The 22,508-nt window shown below is 42.8% G+C and overlaps 1 protein-coding gene and 1 long non-coding RNA gene across 2 annotated transcripts; both read left to right on the top strand.

Moving 5' to 3' along the window:
• The first annotated feature begins 7,547 nt into the window (after positions 1-7,547).
• Positions 7,548-9,393, top strand: LOC122704332 (glycogenin-1-like). Its single transcript, XM_043918880.1, is given in 2 exon segments — positions 7,548-8,109; positions 8,112-9,393. Coding segments are annotated over 2 exon segments (1,215 nt in total). The 5' UTR covers position 7,548; the 3' UTR covers positions 8,766-9,393.
• A 5,784-nt stretch (positions 9,394-15,177) lies between these two features.
• On the top strand, positions 15,178-19,274 carry LOC122704336. The gene is made up of 3 exons (XR_006343841.1): positions 15,178-15,277; positions 17,139-17,267; positions 19,030-19,274. It is a non-coding gene; the product is annotated as an uncharacterized LOC122704336 (long non-coding RNA).
• The last annotated feature ends 3,234 nt before the right edge of the window (positions 19,275-22,508 follow it).

The raw sequence follows: 22,508 nt of genomic DNA, 5'->3' as shown, positions 1-22,508 counted from the left end.
AACGGAAACGTTTATCTTTTCTCTCTACTTGATTCCTCCAAAAATTAGAAATCCTCAAGTTTCCAGCAGCTTTATCAGGTAAACAAGGAAGGCCACCTCCTAACGGATGCAGGAAACTCAAGGTATTTTGGAGACCTTGAAAATGGTGGAATTCACTCAAATCTGTAGATGTTGCAGGTGAAATCTGTGACAGGCCTACAGAATGGCTTTTCTGGCTTTGAGAAATCTTTCAACATTTCAATCTGAGATCCCTTATGAAAAGCTCCAACCCAACCACCTTAAAAGAGGCTAAGTGATCAATCAATCAGACTTATTCTGTAAAACAAATTGGTCTTAATTTGGCTACATTTGGTAAAAGTGAGGTTAACTTTAGAGAAAAAAAATTATGTTTCAGTGGATATTAAAATCTAATTTTGTTCATTGAAGTCTGTATTTACTGTCTGAGACTCAACTTCCAGATAGCTACTTATTGTTAAGTTACATAATTATAAAATTTAAATGAATTGTTAAAGGGACACTCTTAAGTTTGTTTCTGAAGCTTACCACGACAATCTATTTTTAGGTGAAGATTCAATACCCTATGTTAAGGCCCTATCAAAATCGACAGTTATTGTGTTAGCCATACATTTGCCCTGATGTTCAGGAGGAAAAGAAAGTTATCTAGTGAGGTTGTCACAGAGTATAACTACTCATAACATATATCTCTACTTGCTTTAAAAGCACATATACAATGTTTGTGTTATAATTTGATACAATTGATAAATGTGTAACCTACAAAATGTTTCCCCACTAACATACCTCTGAGCCTCTTCACAGATACCTGATAAATTCTCCCCCAGTGTGGATACCTAGGCAAATATTTCTATGTTAACAAAAAGGAGGCCTAGCACCAAGGGACATGATGGACACAGGACAGGCTGCAACCACCCTGGCATCAAGGGACAAATATTTTTGTGCGTTGAAAGACTTGTGATCAAGAGGGGAAATGACAAAAATGTTCTCATTGAGGTATGAGGTAAGTCATGCTGGCTTATACATGGTTTAACTTAAACTTTACTGACCAGAGTGGCCTGTTTTCTGGCCTACAGAACATGCATTGTACACCTGCTTTGGCCATTAGGGAGAGGTATGCTTTTAGAAAATCAAACATTAAAGAAAGCTCCCTGGTAGTCCAGTGTTTAGGACTTGGCACTTTCAACTTTCACTGCACTGGGGCTGGTGTTCAACCTCTGGTCAGGGAACTAAGATCTCACAAAATGCATAGCATGGCCGAAAGAAAGAAAGAGAGAAAGAAAGAAAGAAATCAACCATAGAGGACATAATCACTCTCACAGAGGCTTTAGCAAAATTTACCCAGCAAGGCTTCACAACAGTAATCAGGCAGTCAGTCTAATGAATTCAGAAGTTTCTATGATGAAAAAATGGCCCTTGATATTTTAAAAGCCTCTCAAGGAGGAACTTATGCTATAATATATAGCAAACGCTATTTTTAATTCCTGATGAATTTTCTAATGTGACTCACCTATGATCCACATGAAAAAATCAAACCTCCTCTCTGAAGGTTCCCTTCCCAGTTTAGTGAAAATATCAGAAAAATGGTTTGGTTTAGGGGGCTCTTGGCTCAAGTCTCTGCTAATGATGTTGCTATGTTGCTGTTAATTGTCTCTCCCACTGTGTGTCTTCTACACTTGCTAGAATAACGCTACTGAAGCAAGGTTCAGACACTACTTTGGTGGACCCCAAAACTGACCTAGCTCTAGCAACAAAAGAATTCCACTCCTCTAACTCAGGAAACTGAAACATCCATTCTCAGCAGGAAGCTATTACGGAAGTCTTACCTTCAGTCCCATACCTCTCAAGACTGAAGACTGAAATTTCTTAAAGGGGGATTTTGTAAGCAGATTGGGTAGAAGGTCCCCAGAGAAAAAAAAACTAGGCATGATTTTCTTGACAAAGAGAAGCTGCTTTTGGCTTAAGTCATTTTGTAATCTAAGCCTGGCCACAGTGCTTGTCCTTGGACAGATCTCAGTAATTAATAATCTTAAGGGAACGAAAGAATGCAGGAACAAATGACTGTCATCAGGCAAGAGAAGTAACAATAGCAAAGATAAAAAATCAGCTGTAAAGTCTCCCAGTCGTATTTCAATGGTAAAGAAGAGCCTGAAGCACTTAAATTTACCAGATCAACCTGAATCTAAGGAACAATGATGTTGATCTTTTCTGACCCATGTGACTTCAATCAACTAAAGTTTGGACTCTGTTGACACCTGCCTCAATTCTGCACTGAATTCTTCTCTGCTCAAGCTCCTACATAAACATGCATGTACCTTTAGCTTAAAACACCTCTAGTTTTGCTGTTTGGGGAGACACTTCTTTGGGAAATATCTCCAGCATTGTCCTTACTTGCTGCAAGTAATAAATATTTCCTCTTCCTGATCTTTGGCTTGGTTGTGTCTTTTGGCTCAACACCCACCAAGAGGTAAACCAAGTTTTTGGGTAAAAGTATAACATCTACAGTGTTTCGTATCATGTAAGATAACATGGATGCAGGCACTGATACAAGATTCATCTTGTAAACAAATAACTTAAACAGTATCAATAAGTACAGTATAGTATTGTAAATGTTTTTTCTTCCTTATGATTTTCCTAATAAAATTTTCTGTAGCTTATTTCATTATAAGAATATACTATATACACTACATATAACATACAAAATTTATGTTAATGGACTGTTATGTCATTGGTAAGGCTTCCATTCAATAGTAGGCTATGAGCAGTTAAGTTTTGAGAAATGAAAAGTTATATGCAGATTTTTGACTGTGTTGGGGTAGGCACCCTTTCCCCACATTGTTCAAGGATCAACTATATTTTCATTCATTTCATAAAAACTTTTTTTAGCATCTACAACATATAAAGCAATTCTCTAAGTACAATAAGGGGAATAAAGATGAAACCGATACAAATCATCCTTTAAGAACTCAATGGCCTTGCAGGAGAGGTGGAGCACACACATAAATAATTACAATGCCAGGTAAAATTATGATCTGCCAGGAATGTGCTGCTGTGTTATTTATAGTTCTTTCCAAATTAGTTTATTTTTCTTTCAAAACTGGTAGTCTATAGTTAAGCAGATTGCAGTTTATTAGAACTACCTGTTCCCGAACTATTCTGGATAAATGAAAAGTTACATTCCTCGTATCAGTGACAACAGATATTATCAGCAGTTATCAACATCATCTGAGAGTCATGCTTGTGACAGAACTGTAGCATTCCAGCAAAGTCTTATTGACAGCACCAAGTCACCCTCTTTGGACCTATAATTCACCTGAACTGGAAGGGCAAGGAGGATGAATCAGATAACATGGGAATTTAAACTAAGGTAGGGAGGCAGAGGGCATGTTTTCAGGAAGTAGGACAGTTGTGTGGGTGGCAACACAAAAGTAGATGGGTCATGTTATCAAGTGACAACCAGAAATGGGGTCAGTATAGGCACACAGACTGTCCCTGGCTCTGCAGAAAGAGTCTGTATGAACAGATAGAGGATCTTTGGTGGAGAAGTCTATGGGGGCAGGAAGAGAACCCATCTGTCCATACTGCAGATGTGACCACTATCTGATGGTGTGAATTGACTGTTTTATTCTGATTTGGACTGTATTTTTATCTCCATTTTAAAAGTAAATAATAATAATGAATTAATTTATATAAACACTATCTAAAAGTCATTAAGGAAATACATCCTTCATATATTAGGAACAAAACTTTAGGAGAAGGTTGGACTAAAGCTTTTGAATCAAGACTTGAATTCAGGGACTTCCCTGGTGGTCCAGTGGCTAACACTCCATGCTCCCAATTTAGGGAGCCTGGGTTTGATCTCTGGTCAGGGAACCAGATCCCACATGCCACAACTAAGAGTTCAAACGTCAGATTAAAGATCCCACATGCTGCAACTAAGACCCAATGCAACCAAATAAATATATATTTTTATATATTATATTATATATTATATTTTATGATATATATGATATTTATATATTATATATAATAATATATTATATATTTATATTATATATATATATTTAACTCTCATTCTTTAAAAAACAAAAGAATCCAGAATTCAATGCTGTTGGCACTGACATAGACAGCAGCCACAAATTAGCATCAAAATATATATCTTATACATTTCCTTATTCATATCTTTTGCCTTAAGAATTTTTTTATGATTTTATTTAATCATTTGCTTTTGGCTGACTGGGTCTTTATTGCTTTGCACAGGCTTTCTCCAGTTGCCGTGAGCAGGGGCTCTTCACGGTGTTGCTGCAGAATGCTTCTCAGTGCCGTGGCGTCTCTTGTAGAGCATGGGTTCTAGGCACATGAGCTTCAGTAGCTGCGGCACACAGGCTCAGCAGTTGCAGCCAGCAGGCCCGAGAGCGCACAGGCTTCAGTGGTTGCAGCATGTGAGGTCAGTAGTTGCGGCTCACAGGCTCAGTACTGTGCTGCACGGGCTTAGTTGTGGAATCTTCCTGGACCAGGGATCAAACCTGTGTCCCCTGCACTGGCAAGTGGATTCTTACCCACTGTGCCACCAGGGCAGTCCTGCCTTCAGAATTTGGTGATAAAAATACTTTTTATATGTGGATATAGTTCCCTTAAAATTAAATGTTGTAAATCAATTAATTGAAACAAAATAGAGATATGAGTTAATAAGAAAGCTTGTGATGTAAACTTCTTTACATCTCAAGCCCCAGGACTGGGATTATGACTCTGATTCTATGGAAAATGATGTGGACAGAGGGATCTGTTTTGTCCCCAGGGTCCTAGCAACCTTGACTGACCTAAGGACCCCTCCACAAAGAGCATGGCAGCACATTTCCAGGGGACCAGGGAGTCATGCTTCTCTTTTTCTTCCTAGTTCGTCCATTTTGGGGTGGCAATAGCAGGGGTACCCTGCTTAGTGTCACCACCTAGAGTTCTGACATCTGCTTATTTTTATGGGAGATCAACCTCTCTAGTAAAATATTTAATTACTGAGCTGATTCATTTGGTTTCTGGCCCTTATACCTACTGAAGACCATGCCTATTGCCCAGAGTAAGTTATTTGTGGAAGGCGGCAGACGTAACATTTGAAACAGCTCATGCCTCTGGGTCTTATAGCTGAAATGAAATTATTTATGGCAACCAGATTTGTATAGACTCCAATATTAACTCACACTTCTGAATGACTTATTCTTTGGCCAGATATCATTTGCTCTTAGGTCTTGGCAAGAGGCCCCTCCCTGGGCCCACTCATTAGAGAGACCCCTTCTTGTTCCCTTCTGGTTACTCCTCTTCACTAGGCAAGGAATCCACAGGCCAAGTGATTTATTCACTCAGAGCCCTGCCCTGCTTTTAGACCCAGAATTCCCTACCCAAGTCTCTGCTTCTTCAACTGGTATGAAACTCTTTTCCTGATCTATCCTTGCAAGGGTAGATTGTGCCATTGATTGTGGTACCACAGGCCCAAGGTGGTGGTCATGAGGGGGTGCTGATGTGGCAGGAACTTGCACGGATGTGGGGTGGGATCATCACTGAATGTATATGAGGCCTTTTCTAATATGTGGCAGGCCTGTGGGTGGGGAAGGACATCAGGTCAGAACTGCTCTCCTGGAACCAGACCATTCTGATGTGGAGCTCTGAGAAGTTCTGCATCAGTCAAATTAATATTACAGGTCATTGTAAAGACAAGTCTGTCAAGATAGGGAAAGTTAACCGGCCTATCAAGGCTAACTAGCTTGTTAGCTTCAGCTACAATTTTTATATGGACATATGGTATGTGGGGAGAAGGCAATGGCACCCCACTCCAGTACTCTTGCTTGGAAAATCCCATGAATGGAGGAGCCTGGTGGGCTACAGTCCATGGGGTCGCTAAGAGTCGGACATGACTGAGAGACTTCACTTTCACTTCTCATTTTCATGCACTGGAGAACGAAATGGCAACCCACTTCAGTGTTCTTGCCTGGAGAATCCCAGGGACGGGGGAGCCTGGTGGGCTGCCGTCTATGGGGTCACACAGAGTCGGACACGACTGAAGCGACTTAGCAGCAGAAGCAGCAGCATGGTATATGGGCCTCCAGTTTTCCTCTTCCCCACATCCCACCAATATGGGACTAGGCCCGCTCTTGGAATAGGTTCGCTTCTGAGTTCATTTGAAATTTTAATGTAAAGAATCTGGTACGAGACGGGTGAAGAGTGGGTAGCGAGCAGGCTGCTTTCCACCAGGTCAAATGTCAAAGGCAGCATTGCTACAACTGCCCACATGTCCTGGCCTCCTCTCTGGCCTGATGGGAGAAACTTTATGTGCGTATGTGTTTAACATCCACTGAGAGCCAGAGAAACAAGAGTTGGCTGTTTTCAGATAATTCAAGCCACACACTGTGCTCCGATCATAACGGCTGTCATTCTGCTGCCAAGCAGCTCTTGCCAACTGATGTCCTTAAGGTGCTTGGAGTTAAGAACTGGGCACTTTGAAGGACTCTTCCAGGCCCCCCCCCCCAAAAAAAGAATGAACTCGAAAGGGAACTGGGGCAGGGTTCCTTGGCTGAGCACCACTTCACCTCAGCAAATCCCTAAGCCTTACTATCTGTTTTGCCAGCTGTAAAATGAGCAGAGGACTTCAGACCTGGCTCAGAGGGCAATGAGTGGTAGGTTTAATTAATGGTGATTGTGATGGCCTTTGTCATGTAAAGTTGTATACAAATGAAAAGGAGCATTAGAGCTATTTTATCCAGAGTCTGGAATTCATTCCACTTTCTACTGCCACAGTTAAGCCTCTAAGTCCTGTTCACAGACCACTGCCGACTTCAGGGGTGAAGAAAAACACAGCTGGGCTCACCTTACCTGAACAAAAAGCGGGTTTGGTCTTGGAAGTGGAGCGCAGAGCAAGCGATCAGTGCTCGGTTCAGATTTCTGATGGCAGGCAGCACCAAGATCCGCTGGGTCCAGCTGGCTGCAGATGGTGGATTGGTTTCTGCGATCAAAGGACAAAGAACAGGTGTATTCATTTATTTCTGGGGCTGTTTTGGAAACATCTTGAGACTGAAAGTTTTGTGTTGAGGGGAGAGCTTTTTTTTTTGCACTTCTCCCTGTTGTCCCAGGTTTGCTGGCTGACAGCTCACAGTAGAGGTGCTTTCTTTAGGGACAGTGTTTGTTTACTGAGAACAGGCAACAAGGATCCAACCTAAGATCCATTGCTTCTTTTAGTCTTATATCTTATTACAAAGGGTCACAGCTCAGGGTTCACTTAAAGACACAGGTACATGATTAACCAGAAGTCATAGTGGTCCTGCTGAGAATCACACCTGAGAATAGTTGATTACTTTGGCTAACAAGGGATTTCTGTCAATCACATGATTCAGCTAACAACATTCATATGCAGCAAATCATAACTTTTATATACTTAGTAAACATGATTGTTCCATCCCTTCATCTCCTGGAGCTAAGATGTCACTGGCATGGCACCTCATATTCAGTGTTCTCTTATAACTATTTGTATATTCTCTTGCTCAATATTAGATGACCTTGAGCTCCTTGAAAACCCTAAGAGGGCCGCGCCTCCTCGCCGGCCGCGCTCGCTCCCTGCGCGCGGAGTCTCCAAGTCAGGAACTTGCGGCTGCGGCGGCCGCCCGCGCCCCCGGCTGCACCATGACAGATCAGGCCTTTGTGACACTGACGACAAACGATTCCTACGCCAAAGGAGCCCTGGTCCTGGGCTTGTCTCTGAAACAGCACAGGACCTCCAGGAGGCTGGTCGTGCTCATCACCCCGCAGGTCTCGGACTCCATGAGGAAAACTTTAGAGACCGTCTTTGATGAAGTCATCGTGGTGGATGTCCTGGACAGCGGTGATTCTGCGCATCTCACCTTAATGAAGAGGCCTGAGTTGGGTGTCACGTTGATTAAACTCCACTGCTGGACACGCACACGGTACTGCAAATGTGTATTCATGGATGCAGATACTCTGTTCCTAGCCAATATTGACGATCTTTTTGAGAGAGAAGAATTGGCGCCGGCACCAGACCCAGGGTGGCCTGACTGCTTCAATTCTGGAGTCTTTATCAGCCTTCAGTCTGGAGTCTTTATCAGCCTTCAGTCGAAACATACAGTCAGCTGTTGCGTCTCGCTTCGGAGCAACGTAGTTTTGATGGTGGGGACCAGGGTTTACTGAATACGTTTTTTAGCAGCTGGGCAACAACAGATATCAGAAAACACCTGCCATTTATTTATAACCTCAGCAGCATTTCTATATACTCCTACCTCCCAGCATTTAAAGCGTTTGGTGCAAAGGCCAAAGTTGTGCATTTCCTAGGACGAACCAAACCATGGAATTATACTTACGATCCTCAAACAAAAAGTATTCAGAGTGAGTCCCATGATCCCAACATGACTCACCCAGAGTTTCTCAGCCTGTGGTGGAACATCTTCACTACCAGCGTGTTACCTGTGCTTCAGCACTTCGGCCTTGTCAAAGACACCCGCTCGTATGTACAGGTGGAAAATGCCTCAGGAGCCGTATCACAGCTGTCCCTTGGGGAGATCCCAGCTCAGGCACAGCCTTTTGTATCCTCAGAAGAACGGAAGGAGCGGTGGGAACAGGGCCAGGCTGACTACATGGGAGCAGATTCCTTTGACAACATCAAGAGGAAATTTGACACTTACCTCCAGCAGAAACACTGTGGTTTTCAGTGGACACATCCACTTCACAGGCACTTATTTCTGATACTTAGTACCTAGAGCTGGGTTAAGAAAGGTCTGTTACAGTTGCTAGAGGCTTTCACTAAAATTCATCAGATGTGGGGTTTTTTTGCAAGACAACTGGTGAGAACTGGGCAAAAGTTGGTTAAGTAGCAATTCTGTTACAGGAACAAGAGTTCTGCTTTTTAACCCTGAGCTTGTATTTCCGAAATTCTCAATTAAGTTGATTGCCAATGTATATGGTAAGGGAAACTCAATCTTAAGTTGTTAAGATAGCTCTATCAACTCTTAAAATGTGCCAAGCCAGGCTGCAAATCAGTCTCCTTTCAGAATGGGACACGCACGGTACATGTCTCTTGCTTGCTTGCTGTACCCCTCACTAGACCTGCATTTTAGAGTCGCCCAGAGGCTGCCAGAGTGATTGTAATTCTGCTTTCAGATAAAGACAGCCTGTAATAGCACTGCTGAGTGATTCATAAGCGTATCAACAAACGGTGTTCACCCATTTCCTAGCCTTAGTGTCTGAAGATGCTCACGTTTTCTGTGTACAGTGAGGCGGCATGCTGGAATGCTCTGTTCTGTTCTGTATATCTGAAAACAGCAGTGTGATGGCTCCCTGCAGTGGCACCCTGTATGAAAAATAAAGACTTATTGCCATAAAAAAAAAGAAAACCCTAAGAGGGTCTTAAACATTTTTTCATTCCCCTTGACATAAGTGCCTTTCTTCAGTTCTGTTGCTCAGTCGTGTCTGACTCTTTGCGACCCCATGGACTGCAGCATGCCCGGCCTCCCTGTCCATCACCAACTCCAGGAGTTTACTCAAACTCATGTCCATTGAGTCCGTGATGCCATCCAAACATCTCATCCTGTCACCCCCTTCTCCTCCCGCCTTCAATCTTTTCCAGTATCAGGGTCTTTTCCAATGAGCCAGTTCTTTGCATCAGGTGGCCAAAGTATTGGAGTTTCAGCTTCAGCATCAGTCCTTCCAATGAATATTCAGGATTGATTTCCTTTAGGATGGACTGGTTTAATCTCCTTGCAGTCCAAGGGACTCTCAAGAGTCTTCTCCAACACCACAGCTCAAAAGCATCAATTCTTCTGCGCTCAGCTTTCTTTATAGTCCAACTCTCACATCCATACATGACTACTGGAAAAACCATAGCTTTGACTAGATAGACCTTTGTTGGCAAAGTAATGTCTCTGCTTTTTAATATGCTGTCTAGGTTGGTCATAACTTTCTTCCAAGGAGTAAGTGTCTTTTAATTTCATGGCTGCAGTCATCTGCAGTGATCTTTGAGCCAAGAAAAATAAATTCAGCCACTGTTTCCACTCTTTCCCCATCTATTTGCCATGAAGTGATGGGACTGGATGCCATGATCTTAGTTTTCTGAATGTTGAGTTTTAAACCGACTTTTTCACTCTCCTCTTTCACTTTCATCAACAGGCTCTTTCGTTCTTCTTCGCTCTCTGCCATAGGGGTGGTGTTATCTGCATACCTGAGGTTATTGATATTTCTCCCAGCAATCTTGATTCCAGCTTGTGCTTCATCCAACCCAGCATTTCTCATGATGTACTCTGATCAAAAGCAAAAGAAACAAACTTGCTTAGATGCATTGAAAATGAAAACTCCTCATGAGATAAAAAAAATGATAGGAACTCCTTCTGTCCAGTAGGGAACTTCATTTTCAATAAAAAATATTTCTTGCTGGAAGATCTAAACATTTTATATGGGTTAAGTTCTTCACCTTCAGCCAGACTTGGGCTTCTATCTTGGTTCTGCAAGTTACCATTTGTGGGAACTTGACTAGCATGGTGCCTGAAGTTTCTTCATCTGTAAAATGTGGAAAATAATACTATCCATCTCATAAAGATGTTATAAACATTAAATGAGATAATCTATGTAAAATGCTTAGCACAGTGCCTGGCACAAAATTAGTGCTCAGATAATACCATCATCATCATCATCATTGGAGATTGTAAGGAAGGAGTCTTGGTTGCTTTCTGAGCCTAAAAGTATAGCCTTCAGGGACCTCCCTGGATGTTCAATGGCTAAGACGCCATGCTCCCAAGACTCCATGCTCAATTCCTGGCTGGGAAACTATATCCCACATGCAACAACTAAGTGCTGGCATGCCTCAACAAAAGATACTAAAGATTCTGTGTGCCGCAGCTAAGATTCTTCCTATGCAGCCAAATAAAGTTTCTTTTAAAGACTTCAGATTTAATAACCTGCTCCATAGTTCCCTTAATGCTACCTTATTAATCTGAGGCACAAATTCATTTATGTTAGAACCTCCAGGTTTTCTGCTTCTAGTCTCCGATTTCAGGTTTTATTTTTTGGATACCTAGAGAAGTATAAATATGATACTTTTCATTCAGATATAATATGAGGGCTGTTTTAAAAGGCACTTTGCAAATGAATTGCTTGTACATATACCTAAGTAAATCTGTTGCCTGTAAAAAATATACTGTTAGGCAATGTAGATCCCTGTAAAACAGGCTCAGTTCCACTGTACTTGGTAGGTCTTTAGTTTAAATTGGTTTTGCCCCTTAATGTATAGTTCCTAGATTATTCTATATGAAAAATAATGTTTTACTTGGAAACCTTCATCATCAGTTTGGTGAAGTTTGTGATGAAGGTCTTTTCAGTTAACAAACTATGTTTAGGTATTGTTCAGCCTGTCAGGGAGAAAGCAGAGTTACAGCGAGGCAGCTAGAACAGGGTGGAGGGGGTCTCAGAGCCACTGGCTGTCTTAACGACAGTTTGGAGGGAGTAGGCAACTTAGGGGGTCTTCGTTCAGTCTGAGTCTCCTGTTTTAAGAGCTTCTGTGCCATCTGCTCCCTCAGGGGTGGGCCCCAGGAGTCACTACCACCCCAAGGGCCCACAGCTGATTGGAGGAGACACTCCCGACCCAAACCGAGACAGCCAGATTCTGTCTGCAGGACATCTGGAATGGCAGACATGGGCCTTCTGGTCAGTCACTATTGGCCCCAGATCCAGGACAGCATGCAATTAGGGGCTGGCATGGTCATTTTCACTATGTGCTCTGGGAGGCAGGAAAAACTGGAATGTAGAGAAAGACAACTAAAACAGTGTCAGGGAGAAAAAAGTAGAGATGAGAAACCAGGTTGCCCCTGGAAGAAAAGGGGAGGGGGTGAGAGAATAGCTGTGTACATTCCCAGGGGCCTCTCAGGTCTTTGTTCTGACCCCCATGAGGCCCAGCTGCCCCTCCGGCCCTGGCCCATGTCCAGCCCACTCTCCATTTTAGCTCAGGCAAGCTTGAGCTGTATCTGTTACGTGAAACCCAAGGAGCCTTGACTAAGCAAGTGGGCTGGCACAGAAAGAGAGGCCAAGCCAGGCATTCTGGTTGCACAGGCAGGGTCCACACGGGGATGCCCCTGTGGGGGTGGGGTGGTCCCATCACACTGGTCTGCCAAAATCAGACATGCATACAAGTGATTTTTGTTGATGATAAAACTGAATAGAACAGATTCATAGTTATTCCAAAACAATGTTCTCTCTTAGTCACTTCCTGAAATGCTTTCTTGTGTAGTAGGAAGCAGCTGGCATCGTAGATGGCACACCCAGAATTGTGTCTAACCCTGGATATTTTTAAAGGGGTACATGTACCGACAGCTGTCATTGGTCATGCGTGTTGCAGGAGACAAAGCAAGGCACAGCTGGACAGGCCCTGGTCTCTTCTAAGGAGCTGTAAGTCCCATCGCTGGGCCACTGGACACGCATCCGTAGCTTTGGCCCTTCCCCAGATTCAGGGTCAAATCCTGTCTCTAGCTGAAGGCCTTAAGCAGCCCTGTTTTGGTAGTTCAGGATATAATTAGGATATCCTGTAATTTGTCCTGATCAGGTGCCCTGGTTCTGGCCTCTCGACTTTTGCCTTCAACCTGGTATTGAGTCCTTGTTCTAATTCCCTGTTGTAGAGTCTGAGTCCTTGACTCCCCAGGTTTTAGCTCCTCTTCCATAACCTGACCAGGACCCTGGCCCTTTCAAAATCAGGACTCTTAACTTGTTTACATCTATTTTCTCCAGGTATCACACCTGAAATGCGAACCAAGCTGGGAACTCACTAAACTGCCGCTTGTCCTGTCTGACTGACACTGCCAATCTGGGGCGCTCACAGTGTTCTTCCCCCATGCCACCATCTACTTTCACCACTGCCAATGATCACATTTGTTCCGTGTATAGGACACCTACATTTTGCTACCTTCTGGATCTTTCTAATTTCAATTGATTCTAGTTGAATCTCTCTCAATTATTATGTCACCTGTTACTACTCTCAGGAACCATGTGGTCCTGCAGGTCTGCCTGCCTGGCAGACTCCTCCACTGACTTCAACTGGGCGCCAGTCACAAAGCCTCACACATAGCAGGGGACAGGGAGATGGTGTGGCATGGTGCAAAGACCACAACACGAGCTTGGGCATCCTGGGCAGACCTGAGTTTATATCCTAGCTCTTCCACTTCCCCCAGGTCCTTAATGCCTGTAGGACTCAAAGGTGTTGAAAGAATTATATGAGGTAATATATATGTTAAAATTTAGTTGTTATTTAATAAAATACCAAATTTTTCACTGTTCGGATGCACAGCATGGCATGTGGGATCTTAGTTCCCCAAGCAGGGATCGAATATGTGTCCCCTGTGGTGGAAGCATGTCGTTTTAACTACTGTACCACCAGGGAAGTCCCCATCAAATTCAGTATTTAATAAAACACATGTCTTTCTATCTCGAACTTGTATTTATAACAGGTTTATTGAGATAAAATCTACAAATCATTCAACCTACTGATTTAAAGGGTACAATTCAATGGTTTTTAGTATATTCACTGAACTTATATTTCTTAAAATGGAATTATAGCATAAAGGTTATGAGGATTAATAACAGCTAAAAAGGCTTCGACTTTAATCAGCTATGATTTTTTGTAAATCAAGAGTGTGATGCCATTGTGTTGCCAAAACATCTTACGTGACATTGGGCTATGCTGATACACATGTCTATTCTTCCTCCCACTTCTCATTCCGACTCTGTTTTTTAATTAGAGGAAAGCGAAAAGGAAACTGGCCATGGTGGAAACAGCTACAGAAATTAGCAAACATAGCAAATCATCTTCCCCTACTCCTGCAGCTCATCAACCAGTGCCCACTGCTTTAGCATCCACCCCACCCAGTGATGACAGAAATGCCGCTGCTGCTGCTAAGTCGCTTCAGTCGTGTCCGACTCTGTGTGACCCCATAGACGGCAGCCCACCAGGCTCCCCCGTCCCTGGGATTCTCCAGGCAAGAACACTGGAGTGGGTTGCCATTTTGTTCTCCAATGCGTGAAAATGAGAAGTGACAGTGAAGTCACTCAGTTGTGTCCGACTCTTAGCGACCCCATGAACTGTAGCCCACCAGGCTCCTCCATCCATGGAATTTTCCAGGCAAGAGTACTGGAGTCAGGTGCCATTGCCTTCTCCGATGACAGAGCTGGCACTGTCAAAAACGACAATAGACCTTCTACTAGATTTCTTTTTTTTTTTTTTTATAATGCTGTAGAATTAAACATCCTTAAAAAATCAGTACTTTAATCCAATAAAACTTTATTTCTCATTAATGCTGTATGTCCAACATGTCAGCAGGGACTCCTTTCACCTGTTACCCAGTTTGACAGGGATTCTTAACTCTTCTTTCCATTCTCATATAGCTGGGGGAAGAATATTGAATCTAGCACTGGCTTCTTTTTTTTTTAATTTTTTTTTTTTTATTAGTTGGAGGCTAATTACTTCACAACATTTCAGTGGGTTATGTCATACATTGACATGAATCAGCCATGGAGTTACATGTATTCCCTATCCCGATCCCCCCTCCCACCTCCCTCTCCACCCGATTCCTCTGGGTCTTCCCAGTGCACCAGGCCCGAGCACTTGTCTCATGCATCCCACCTGGGCTGGTGATCTGTTTCACTATAGATAATATACATGCTGTTCTTTCGAAACATCCCACCCTCACCTTCTCCCACAGAGTTCAAAAGTCTGTTCTGTACTTCTGTGTCTCTTTTTCTGTTTTGCATATAGGGTTATCATTACCATCTTTCTAAATTCCATATATATGTGTTTCTACTAGATTTCTTGACCATGTGTCTCTATAAGAAATATATTTACAGATAATGGTATTTAACTTCCATATAAGGGCAATCTGGAATTTAAGTGATTTATTTTTATTTATTTTATTTTTATTTATAATTAGTTTCAGATGAGTAGAATATTTAAGGGGAAATATCTGGGGAAGGCTGGGCTCATTCTTAACTGCCTTCTAGGCCACATCTCTTTTTCTTTAAGGAAAACCCACAATCACCATGGTCTGTATATTTGAACAGTCCATTCTGCACAGCTTCTTATAGAGTGACCTTGTAACAGACTAGGAAGACATGTGCAAGGTGAAGGCCCCCTGGAAGTGGGACGACAAAGCACTCTGTTGGCCAGTGCTTGTCCTGCACAAGTGCTCCTTGTGCCCCCTGTTGGATTTTGAAAGAACAATCTCTCAGCCTCAATTCAAAGGTGAGATTCCAGCAAGTATTTTCTGCAGGTGGAACATATTCGTAATCTCCTTTAAAGCAGAACTATTGTAAAAATTTGCCCTGTACACATTGTCGTGAGGGAAATCACCATCAGTCGAAGATTCCCATAGTCAACTGACTTTTATTTTTTGGGGGCCATGCCATGAGGGTTGTGGGATCTCAGCTCCCTGACCAGGGATCAAACCTGTTCCCCTTCAGTGGAAGCAAAGGCATAACCACTAGACTACCAGGGAAATCCTCCAACTGATTTATTTACCATCAACAAGCTCTAGGAATTACAGCTGGCATTTACTGAGCATGTGTAGTATACTCTGCACTTTATAAGCATTGTCTCATTTTATCTTCAATTAACCTTATCTAATAGGTATCAATATTTTCATTTTACAGATGGGGAAACAACTTTAAGTGTTTAAGTGGCTATTAGAGCTAAAAAGTTTCTGTGCTCCTAGGAAACAGGGTTTACATTGCCTACTGCTTTGTATGTAGCAGACATTCCATAAATAGTTCAATCAGTTTTTTAATGTGAATAAATAGAGCACCATTCTTCCTAATGCTTTGAGCCCTTTGACCTATTAGAATTTTAAGCAGCTTTTATCTAATGGAAAATCAGAATGCTTTCCATTTATTTTGCTTCTACACACATTCCAGGGGCAGATCTCACTCTAATATCTCATTAACCCTACAATGACACAATTATTTTCCCAATTTTAGATACAAGTTAATGAAGGCTTAGCTGGAATTCATATTTGATGTTTTTATCACACCAAGTCAAGGCAGAGGAAAGACCAAAGGCATGCGTTAAGAAGAACCTAGTTCTGGGATTTCCCTGGTGGTCCAGTGGCTAGGACTCTGAGCTCCTAATGCAGGGGGCATGGGTTCAATCCCTGGTCAGGGAACTAGATCCCACATGCAGCAACTAAGAGTTCATATACTGCAACTAAAGATTCTGCATGTTGCAACTAAGGCCAGGTGCAGCCAAATAAATAAAATATTTTTTCCAAAAAGAAGAAGAATCTAGTTCCTACTGCATAGCCACAGGGAGCTATATTTAATATTCTGTGATAAACAATAGAAAAAATATAAAAAATAATGGATATATATGTATAATTGAATCACTATGCCATACAGTAAAAATTAACAACATAAATCAAGCGTACTTCAATAAAATAAATTTTTAAAAAAATGAGCTTGACTCTAAAAGAAATTTTAAAAAAGAAGTACCTAGTAAAGTTATGGCTGGAAAAAAGGGCTCAAGATAAACTAGGAGGGAAACTGTCCTCAAAGAGCAACCACAGGTCAGTTCTGTTGAGTATGTCACTCAATGGACAGAGTTCTGTGCTTACTAAGCACTATACTAGGCTTGGGGGAGATGACACCAAATACTCATTTTGAGAAAAGCGAAAGAAAGCAAAGTTGCTCAGTCGTGTCTGATTCTTTGCAACCCCATGGACTGTAGCCTACCAGGCTCCTCTGTCCATGGAATTTTCCAGGCAAGAGTACTGGAGTGGGTGGCCATTTCCTTATCCAGGGGATCTTCCCGACCCAGGGATTGAACCCAGGTCTTCCACATTGCAGGCAGATGCTTTACCATCTGAGCCACCAGGGAAGTCCCTGATTTTGATAAACCTATGAGCTTTTAGGGAAGAGAAGACAAAGACACATAGACATAAGGAAAATGAATTCACAGCATGAGAGTGTAAAAAGAAAAAGCACGCAGGATAGCAGTGGTTATTGAGAAATGGCTAATGTAGGCAATAAGTTCAGAAGAGGAAGTGATTATATTTGTATAAATTTATGCTGACCTCAGTACCTTCACAAAACCTCTTTACTATGAGTTGTAGGAAGACAATGAAATATGAGAGAGCACCTGGCTTCCAACGAGCTCCCTTTCTTCCCTGAGAAGACCAGAGACCTGATCATCAAGACCCATAAGACAGTGCTGAGACAACGCCCCTTGCTACTGAGCCTGGGTATTATGAATTATTAGCTAATGATGTTTCTTTCTCTGTATTTTCCCCTCTTTCTACCTTTAAGCAAGAGTAGCCTGGAGTCCTTTTTGGGCTTTGCTTTTGACATTTTGAAGCCCTTCAGAGAACTTAAAGCACTGGTTCTCAACCCTGGCTCCTCTTGGAATCACCTGGGGAATTTTTAAGACTGCCACCTGGGTCCCACACCCAATACTCTAATTGAATTGACCTAAGATGCTTCTTTGGTGATTCTAATGTGCAACCAAGTTTGAGTATTTAAAGGGTTCCTAGACATGAAAAGAGAAAGTGAGACTTGCTAGAATGAACAAAAGTATCTTGGAAAAACAGAGGAAGTGGGGAGCTTCCCTGTTCCAATCTAAAGAAACAAGCTTGATTTACTATCCTGGAGTAGTAGGAATCTGGCTTCCCCACAGCCCCACAGGGAAGGTAGAAAGACTCCCCTCACCCTGGGATACACACACAAATCACCAGGGGATCTTGTTAAAAGGTAGATTCAGACTCAGTAGATCTGAATGGGATCTGAGAGTCTGCATTTCCAAAAAGTTCCTAGGTGACCCCAGTGCTGCGGGCCCCCAAAGTGGCAGAGATCTGCATGGCCACGACTCTAGGCCATCTCCCTTAAGATTCCCACGTGCATCTCAAACATGGAATAGGAGGAGTCACAATCTGTCAGACCTGAAGGGTTCCACAGACAGGGACAGTGGACAGCTGTGCAGTGACCTGTTTAGACTTATGACTGAGAAGCAGATGGTCCCCATCTGCAAAGCTTTCTACACTAAAAGGGGAGCATATCCCTGCAGGGGATCCTGGCAGATCACAGATGACTCACTCAAATGGGGTCTAGAAATCAGAGGGCAAGAGAAGTCAGCTGATACAGCCTAAAGTCAGCCTCCTGGGCACAGAGCAGGGTGAGGGGTGGAGAGCAGACCCAGAGGGGTAACATACAGATAACAACATATCTGTATGTTACAGATAACCTGGCATAATCCCCAAGAATGAGGTAAAATGTTCTGCCAGGCCAGCTATCTTGGTCTGTTTGACTGCTATAACAAAATACTGGGATTTCCCTAGTGGTCCAGTGGTTAAGACTCCATGCTTCCACTGCAGGGGGGCACAGGTTTGATCTCTAGTCAGGAAAGTAAGATCCTACATGCCATAGGGTGCCAAAGAAAGAAAGAAAAGAATGAGGTGAAAAGTTCTGCTAGGCCAGCTATCTCTGTTTGGGCTGCTGTAACAAAATATTAATACTCTGGATTGGCTAGCTTAAACACATTTATTTCTTATAGTTCTGGAGGCTGGAAAATCCAAGACGAAGGCATCAACAGATTTGGTGTCTAGTGAGAGCCTGCTTCTCAGTTTACAGATGGCATTCTTCTCACCGTGTCCTTGCATGGTAGAAGTGGTGAGGGAGCTGTCTGGGGCATCTTTTTTAGTGGTACTAATTCTGAAATGGACCAGGGCCCTGGGGCCTTCCTGGAACAGACCTCTCCCCCCATGTCCTCAGCCTGCCTGCCTCTTGTTTGTAGAAAAGCTGTAGTCTCCAGGCCTCCCCTGAGTCACAAAAGCCTGGCTCAAGAATTAATATTGAAAGGATGTGAATATGTAGTGACACAAAAAGCAGTTGAGCCAGAACTGCTAAGAATTTAAATAGTAAATCAGCCATACAGCAGTCACAGAATTTTTAGTCCCTCCATGAAGTACCTGGTAACAGTGTCTGATGCGCGTTTCCTGCATTGTTTTACAGATACTAAAACCCCCCACAAAATGGAAGAAGTTAACTACCCGATGACCATGAAGACTTAGCCCCCAAAGCCTGAGGACTGATAACGTTGACCTCTGTTGACACCACCCGGTTACCTCACCAGAAACTGTAATCCTTTGATTCACATACTCTGTCACTCCCCGCCCTCACTTTTAAAAGCACTTCCCTGAAACCCACTGGGGAGTTTAGGTCTTTTGAGCAGGAGCCACCTGTTCTCCTTGCTAGGCTGCTCAGTAAACCTTTCTCTGTTCCCAACTCCAGCGTTTCAGTTTGTTTGGCCTCACTGTGTTGGGCACACGATCTTAGGTTTGACAATTCCAACAGGAGGGCTCCATCCTAATGACTTAATCACTTCCCAAAGGCCCCACCCTCCAATACCATCACATTGGGGATTAGGATTCAACATAGGAATTTTATGGGGACATAAACACGCTGGCTCCGATGGTAAAGAATCTGCCTGCAATGCAGGAGAGCCAAGTTTGATCCCTGGGTTGAGAAGATCCCCTGGGGAGGGAAATGGCACCCTACCTCAGTATTCTTGCCTGGAGAATTCCATGGACAGAGGAACCTGGCAGGCTATTTATTGTCCCTGGGGTAGCAGAGTCAGACACGACTGAGCAACTAACACTCACTTTCACACTATAGTACTAGGCCCATGGGGGTGCCACCTCAGTCAGAAATTAAGTTGGTATGAAAAACAAAGAAAATGATGTCAGAGTTTGCATCTGAGATTCTTACCTCTTAGAGCCGGGAACTTACTGGAAGTGTCAAACATCCGCATGAGTGGCAGATGGACTGCAACCCCAACAGTAGAGCTTTGGGGACAGTGTTTATGTCCCTGTTGGAGAACTGATGTGCAGAAAAGAGGTGGGTTTCAGAAGTCGCTGCTGCTTTCAAGAATGTGTTGAGAATGAGCCACACGTGCTTTGCAACCTGGCCACGGGTGGACAAAAGAAGAGAAAAGTAATGCTGTATTGGTTAAAGTTTGATGACAATATGGATTTCCCTAGCTTCTCAGAAAAATACTTAGAGAGGCAGTGGGAACAAAAGTTAACATTAGGGCCCCACCTCACACCCTGAATTTCTTAAAGCTGAGACTAAACTAAACCTCTTACCGTTTTTCTGGGAAAAGAAGAGGATAAGGCTGAGGAACTCCAGCCCAGGTGAAAGTGGGGAACCAATCTGTTTAGAACCAATTTTGGCCGGCTTGAAATTAGGCATCAGTGGGTTCTGATTTGGTTTAAGGTGAAAACCTGTGGGTTCTCCCAGCCTTTGAAGTTTGGAAAGGAGGAAGGGACTGGAAATGGCCTCGCATTTCTAAGGTGAAGGAGGCTGGATGCTGAATGGAGGGTTCAGCAGCACCTTCTCAGACCTGGCTAGAGAGAACAGTTGGAAAGTTCTCAGGCAGCATACAGAATTTCAGCTGGCACTTCAGAGTCCTTTGGGAAGCCAGGCAAGAGTTCCTTGTGCAGGATCCCTGAGTAGGCTGCCAAGGCCAAGGGACTCTGCACCCTTGCAACTGCCTACATGTCTCTATCTGTCATCAGTGCAAGGGCCTGGGGACATGTTAGGAGAAACTGAGCTTTGGAGAAGCAGGCCGAGTCATACATAGAGTCCAGATCTTCTTGACCTTGAGTTTTATTTCTCACAGTTACAGTGTCTCAGAAGTGAAAGGGTTTTGACACTGTACTGGGCATTGGTTAAGAAGCTGAAGCAATAACTAGGCCTGCTCTTTAGACATTGTTCTGAGACCCACTACACACCAAGTGCCAAAAGAAATTCCAGGTTAGGGAGTTCCCTGGTGGTCTAGTGGTGAGGATTCCAGGCTTTCACTGCTGTGCTCCATGTTCAATTCCTGACCAGGGGTTAACTGCGATTCTGCAAGCTGTGTGATGCAGCCACACACACCCCGCTACCCCCGCAAATTCCCAGGTTGATTAAAAACTTATAGATAAATATTACAACGAAAGAATTAAAATAAAACTTAGGCAAATATTTAGCTGATTCTAAGGAAGGCCTAGGGGTGGGTCCTTTTCCTTGTTTTTCCCAACTCCTAGAGGTACCCACAATCCTCCACTCGCCACCCCCTTACTCCATCTTCAAAGCCAACAACATGGCATCTCTCAGACTCTTCTTTCATCACCACATCTCTCTCTGTCTTTCTCTTCCATGTTTAAAGGCCCTTGTTATGACACTGGGTCTACCCAGATAATCCAGGATAATTTTCCTAGCTTAAAGCCAGATAATTATCAAACTTAATTCCACCTGCCATATAAGCACAGGTGCTGGGGATTAAAAAGTCTTTGGGGCCATGATTCTGCATACACAATCATTTTATTCCATACACGAATCTGTCTGAAACTATTTAACATTAATATTTTAAACAGTTTAAATGTAATATTTAAATTAATATTTTAAATTTAATATTAATAGATATTTTTAAATTAATTAATAAAATTAATATTTTAAATATTTAAGCATTTAAAAACCAGCCTGAATGTCACTTCATGGCAAATAGATGGGGAAACAGTGGAAACAGTGGCTGACTTTATTTTTCTGGGCTCCAAAATCACTGTAGATGGTGACTGCAGCCATGAAATTAAAAGATGCTTGCTCCTTGGAAGGAAAGTTATGACTAACTTAGCATATTAAAAAGCAGAGACATCACTTTGTCAACAAAGGTCCATCTAGTCAAGGCTATAGTTTTTCCAGTGGTCATGTATGGATGTGAGAGTTGGACTATAAAGAAAGCTGAGCGCAGAAGAATTGATGCTTTTGAACTGTGCTGTTGGAGAAGACTCTTGAGAGTCCCTTGGACTGCAAGGAGATCCAACCAGTCCATCCTAACGGAGATCAGTCCTGGGTGTTCATTGGAAGGACTGATGTTGAAGCTGAAACTCCAGTACTTTGGCCACCTGATGCAAAGAGCTGACTCATTTGAAAAGACCCTGATGCTGGGAAAGATTGAGGGCAGGAGGAGAAGGGGACAACAGAGGATGAGATGGTTGGATGGCATCACCGACTCAATGGACATAGGCTTGAGTGGACTCCGGGAGCTGGTGATGGACAGGGAGACCTGGCATGCTGCGATTCATGGGGTGGCAGAGTCAGACACGACTGAGCAATTGAATTGAATTGAATGTCTATCTTAGCGTATGGATGACATAGGATATATATTCACAGGATGAATGCTATGTGCCCACTTAAAGTCATAATGTAGGAGAATATATAGTAACATGGAGTGACATTCACTGTACAGTAAGTTGTGTGTATGGGGATCCCTCTATAAAAGAATATGCACAAGATGATACCAATTACGTAAAACCAAATCCCAAAACAAACCTATATGCAAGTGAAAAAAAAACGAGAGGATATAGGTCAAAATATTAACAATATTTATCTCTGGATGGTGATTTTAAATTTCTTTTGCTTTTTCTCCATTTTCCAAAATACACACTATA

The sequence above is a fragment of the Cervus elaphus genome, chromosome 12, assembly GCF_910594005.1.
Source record: "Cervus elaphus chromosome 12, mCerEla1.1, whole genome shotgun sequence".
NCBI classification, from domain to species: Eukaryota; Metazoa; Chordata; class Mammalia; order Artiodactyla; family Cervidae; genus Cervus; species Cervus elaphus.
The sequence above is the reverse complement of the archived record's forward strand: the minus strand, read 5'-3'. Positions and strand labels throughout refer to the sequence as shown.